General features: G+C 47.9%; 1 protein-coding gene across 1 annotated transcript; it reads left to right on the top strand.

Annotated features, from left to right (window-relative positions):
* The first annotated feature begins 534 nt into the window (after window positions 1-534).
* LOC119325208 (NDR1/HIN1-like protein 2) lies at window positions 535-1,387 on the top strand. The gene has a single exon (XM_037598958.1). The coding sequence runs from the start codon at window positions 608-610 to the stop codon at window positions 1,193-1,195; it is 588 nt and encodes a 195-aa protein (XP_037454855.1). The 5' UTR covers window positions 535-607; the 3' UTR covers window positions 1,196-1,387.
* The last annotated feature ends 4,601 nt before the right edge of the window (window positions 1,388-5,988 follow it).

The following is a 5,988-nucleotide window of genomic DNA, read 5'->3' as shown; positions in this document are numbered from 1 at the left end:
CCGCGTCCTCAACTAATGGCCAATAAATATCTGCCAACTCAGCTCATACGTAAGATACGTAACAAATATTACGTAGGTGTAGCATTGCTCTTTCAGATGGATGAATATCAGGAAGGCGCGAGACCTTTCTCCCGAGTCCTCCGCATTCTTGGTTCTTCCGTAAACCCCAGTCTTTCGATCCAAAAGTAAAAAAAGTTCCACATGTGATGTGAGCGCACCATTCGTGGGCTGTCAATATGCTTTCCCTTTCCTTGCCGCACATCGATTCCTACGGAGTAGGAGTGAGCCAGAAGGATTCCAAAACCAAAGCTCCTTCCGAACTCACGACGAATTGACCGCTGCCTGTGAAAGAACTCGTTGCACCACCACCACGGCTGGCGGCTCGTCGCATGCACAACGTACCAAAACCGCCTGCTACTCCAACCACAGGCTGTGACAACTGACAACCTCCCCTCGCTACTCAAAGCATCGCCCTGCAGCTCACTATATAGAGACGCGGCGACGCAATCCGTTTCCAACAAGCCAAGACACAGGACCTCTCTCCCACGGCATAGAATCTAGCTAGCTCAAGCAGTGCATCGTCTTAAGCTCCGGGACGAAGGCAGGGATGGCGGGGCCACTCAGCGCCACGCGGCGCACGCGTCCGACGCCGGCGCAGTGCATCGCGGCGACGCTGTTCGCGCTGCTCGTCGTCGTCGCCATCATCGTCATCATCTGGCTGGCGGTCCGGCCCGGGAAGCTGCACCTCTCCGTCGACCACGCGGCGGTCCGCGGCTTCAACTTCACTTCGGGGGGCGCGCTGCAGGGCACCTTCGCCCTCGTCCTCCGCGCCTACAACCCCAACAAGCGCACCGCCGTGTACCGCTCGCTCGACGTCGGGGTGTGGTACGGCGACACGTACCTGGGCGGCGCCAAGGTGCCGGGGTTCCGCCAGCCGCCGCACAACGAGACGAGGATCGTCGTGGCGGCCCCCGCGGCGCGGGAACCGCTGCCGCAGGACGTGGAGCGGGAGATGAAGAAGGACCGGTCCGCCGGGAGGCTGCCGCTGGACGTGCACGTCCGAGGCAAGGTGTGGTTCAAGTACGGTCTGGTGAGGACGCGGCGGTACAAGGTGCGCGCGAGCTGCCCGCTGGTGCCCGTCGACTTCGCCTCGCCCAGCTCCTTCGACCGGGTCTACTGCCACGTGCATATCTGAGTGGTACGTACGTGGTGCAGGTGCAGGGCCGCGCGACGGGGAGCCCGGGCACGTACATATTATACGGTGTGTGTTTGCTTGTGTGGTGTCTTTGGTCTGAGGATTCGTTCCCCATGCTTTGGGTTATTGGTTTGATACATGTTGTTCTTAATCAATCTTCGTTTGTATTACGGTTGGGTTTGTGTATTCTTTGATGTAACTAATCAGACCTCCCATGGATTGTCACACATTTAAGTGCCAAATTCTTTATGGAAAATTGCAAGTGTATGACTATACACGACACATGGCTATCCCTTTTTTCTCTCCTCTAATAAGAACATCAAGCATATCATTTTCGTGCAACTTCTCCGAGCTCACCGCCCACATACACCAACTTTAGCCCACTGGAAATCATCATCTTTTTCAGCCTCTTCTACCAAGAGAATGTTCCTTCTTGCATTGGATTTGGACCATACCAGCCTACCAGGGGCTAACACGTGCTTCATCGCATCGTTCTTGTTCTTGCGGTGTTTTTTTCATTCATATATCGTGTGGGGCTGCTGTTGGAGACTGTATTTGTTCTGAGATGGGTGTGAAGTTGTTTGTTGTATGATTGTGGTGTCCTTACATGTTTAAGGAGTCGGTGTTAGCCGATGATGGTTATGTGGGCCCCTTGGGAGCTCATACTTCATGTTGAAACCATAGAAGTGCTTCTACAACTTACATGACTGGCCAATGAAGTTCCCGCTTGTTCAGCTCAGCTCCTTGCCCCGCTCGCTCACGCGGAATAACCGGCTATCATATTTACTTTACTTAATTGAATAGTTCGGTCAATAAAAAAGATGTACACTAGTTTGAAAAAATCTTGAATTTTTAATTTTTAAAAACATGAATTTTAAAAATAGTGTGGATTTGAAAAAAGGTTCGCTAATTTTTAAAAATATAGATATTGTAAAAAATTCATGAACTTTATAAATACTCATGAATTAAAAAATATTCAAGAATTTGTTTTTAATAATAATAAAAATATGCATGTTTTTCAAATGTTCGCAAATTTTAATTAATATGCATAAATTGAAATGTAAAAATGAAAAGAGGAGAAAACAGAAAAAAAACATGAAGAGGAAAGAGGGGAAAACAAAAGAGAAATGATTAAAAAGCAGTAGAAAGACACAGAGAAGAAATAAAAAGAAAAAAAACCAGGTAGTATCTTCTCAATACCGGGAAAACCGGTCGGCCCATGACTAATACTTCTGCTTTTACCCCGCACGACGTGCGCGAAATGCAGGCGCCACAACCTCCTCCTCTTGAGAAAAGAACCTACATTCCTCCGCCTCCCATCAACGCCGCCACTGATCTGCCTCGTCTCCGGTGGCCCTAGGGCCATGGAGGCACGGTGGACCCCAACCCTTGCCGACAGGAGGGATTCTGCTCCGTTTTCTTGGTGTTTTCGTGAGTTCTTTTAGGGTTTGTGTCCTACTCAGGAAGGCGAGACGGTGGCAACCCACTGAAGATGGAATAAGGTTCTCCCAGTCCGGCCCTGTTCCGGTGATGCGCTAGCGTCATCGGAGGGCGTGTGGAGGTGTGTCTCCGGTAAATCTTGAGGGATTCGGTCGGTGCTGGTTTTCGGTGGATCCGCTTGGATCTAGTTTTGTTCATTCTCGTTCATGTGTCTACAGGTTGGATTCCTTCGATCTATACTTCACTTCTTCGGCAACGGTTGTTGTTCTGGTGCGTTGGTCTTGTGGGACCTTAGCATGACAACTTTTCAACTGTGAACTACGACAAGTTTGGCCCGGCTCCAGTGAGGGAGGGGTGATACCGACGAGTCTTCGGCTTGCTCCAGTGCATGTAGTCGTCACTAGGTGATCTGCGGACACGGATGTCATTTTTGTTATTTTTGTGTTCTTTGTACTACCATACTATGATGAATAGATCAGAAGTTTTCCAACAAAAAAGAAAATACTTGTGCATTACTCTCAATCAGTGACACACATCCTTACAGGCGAAGTTCATAGCAACCCCACAGTCTCTAACGCACGAGGACGCCACAATTCTAGGAGATTAAGGGTAACTTCAACGCACAACCCCAAACGAACGTTTGTTTTGTCCAAATTTCGCCCGTTTGGGGATGGTAACTGGGCGGTGTCCGTTCAGATTTGTGGATGCGCCGATCGTGCGTCCAACGCGCGGTCGCATTTCGGCCGCATCTCGTCCGACGGAGGCCCTATGCATTCTTTGAACTAAAATGAGGAATAGCAAATAGTTTACAATCAAATAGTTCCACATCTGAAAAGTCTTAGAACCCAATTGGAATAAAAAATAATATCAAATAGTCTTACAACCCAATCAAAAAAATTGCATGGAAATTGAATCGATAGATCTACTGGTTGCCAATGTGAGCTCACATGTGCTCAACCAAGTCATCCTCGAGCTGCATATGAGTCTACCAATCACGCATTTCACGATGAAATTGGACAAACCGTTCAAAGGTTGCACGAGGTTGGTGCTCAGGCTCGACATTTTCACCTTGAAAATCAAACCCTTGGTCGTAGATGCTATCACCATGCTCATCCTCCATGATCATGTTGTGCATGATCACACAAGCAGTCATCACCTCTGAAGCTCCTGAGTGCTCCATGTCAATCCAGGGTTTCAAGCGATACCCCGTGAGATTGAAGCACACCAAAAGTACACTCCACATCCTTCCTAACACTCTCTTGAATTTGGGCAAATCTATGTCTCTTCTCTCCTTACGGATTGGGTATGGTCTTCATAGGAGTTGACCACTTAGGATAGATATGTTCGAAATATGCCCTAGAGGCAATAATAAATTGTTTATTATCATATTTCCTTGTTCATGATAATCGTTTATTATCCATGCTAGGATTGTATTGATTGAAACTCAGATACATGTATGGATACATAGACAACAACGTGTCCCTAGTGAGCCTCTACTAGACTAGCTCGTTGATCAAAGAAGGCTATGGTTTTCTAGCCATAGACATGTGTTGTCATTTGATAATGGGATCACGTCATTAGGAGAATGATGTGATGGACAAGACCCAAACTATAAACATAGCATATGATCGTATCAAGTTTATTGCTATTGTTTTCTGCATGTCAAGTATATATGTTCCTATGACCATGAAATCATGCAACTCACTGACACCGGAGGAATACCTTGGTGTACCAAACTCGCAACGTAACTGGGTGACTATAAAGGTATTGTACAGGTATCTCCGAGGTTGTCTGTTGAGTTGGCAAATGGATCAAGACTGGGATTTGTCACTCTGTATGACATAGATGTATCTCTGGGCCCTCTCGGTAATACAACATCACAAGAAGCTTGCAAGCAATGTGACTAATGAGTTAGCCACAGGATCTTGTATTACGGAACGAGTAAAGAGACTTGTCGGTAACAACATTGAACTAGGTATGGAGATACCGACGATCGAATCTCGGGCAAGTAACATACCGATAGACAAAGGGAATTGCATACGGGATTAGCTAAATCCTTGGCATCGAGGTTCGACCAATAAAATCTTCGTAGAATATGTAGGAACCATTATGGGCATCCAGGTCCCGCTATTGGTTATTGACCATAGAGGTGTCTCGGTCATGTCTGCATAGTTCTCGAACCCGTAGGGTCTACACACTTAACATTTGGTGACGATATAAGTATATTTGAGTCATTATGGTGGTTACCGAAGGTTGCTCGGAGTCCCGGATGAGATCTCTGACATGACGAGGAACTCCGGAAGGGTTCTAGGTGAAGATTAGTATATTCGATGAAGGATATTGGAGACCGGAATTGTTCCCGGGGTACCGGGTGATGACCAGCGTGAACGAAAGGGGTTTCGGGAGGCCCCAGCAAGTGTTGGGGGGCTCATGGGTCAATGGGAGGGTGTCGGTGTCAAAGCCGGCGGATCTCGGGTAGGGGGTCCCGAACTGTGCGTCTAGGCGGATGGTAACAGGAGACAAGGGACATGATGTTTTTACCCAGGTTCGGGCCCTCTCGATGGAGGTAAAACCCTACTCCTGCTTGATTGATATTGATGATATGGGTAGTACAAGAGTGGATCTACCACGAGATCAAGGAGGCTAAACCCTAGAAGCTAGCCTATGGTATGATTGTTGTAATGGTTATGTTGTCCTACGGACTAAAACCCTCCGGTTTATATAGACACCGGAGAGGGCTAGGTTTACACAGAGTCGGTTACAATGGTAGGAGATCTACATATCCGTATCGCCAAGCTTGCCTTCCACGCCAAGGAAAGTCCCATCCGGACACGGGACGAAGTCTTCAATCTTGTATCTTCATAGTCTTGGAGTCCGGTTGACGATGATAGTCCGACTGTCCGGACACCCCCTAGTCCAGGAATCCCTCAGTAGCCCCTGAACCAGGCTTCAATGACGATGAGTCCGGCGCGCATATTGTTCGGCATTGCAAGGCGGGTTCCTCCTCCGAATAATTCATAGAAGATTGTGAACACCAGGATAGTGTCCGGCTTTGCAAAATAAATTCCACATACCACCGAAGAGAGAATATTATGTACACACGTTCAATCTGCTGACGTGTTTTGTGGCACGACGTTACACCACCACCAAGCCTTTACTGGAATCCCTTTTTTATTATACCACCTCAGCGCATTTAGCGAAGCGGTTTCCTTGGCACGTCGTGTCGAAGCAGAGATCGTGTTCCCCTTATTCCGGGATTCTCATCAATACGGACGTGGGTAACCCAACCGCGCCATTGATGGTGGCGCTTGGGAGATAAGTGAGTTTTACCAGGCCGGTGGGGACGCCTTGTT

The sequence above is a fragment of the Triticum dicoccoides genome, chromosome 6B, assembly GCF_002162155.2.
Source record: "Triticum dicoccoides isolate Atlit2015 ecotype Zavitan chromosome 6B, WEW_v2.0, whole genome shotgun sequence".
Taxonomy (NCBI): Eukaryota; Viridiplantae; Streptophyta; class Magnoliopsida; order Poales; family Poaceae; genus Triticum; species Triticum dicoccoides.
The sequence above is the reverse complement of the archived record's forward strand: the minus strand, read 5'-3'. Positions and strand labels throughout refer to the sequence as shown.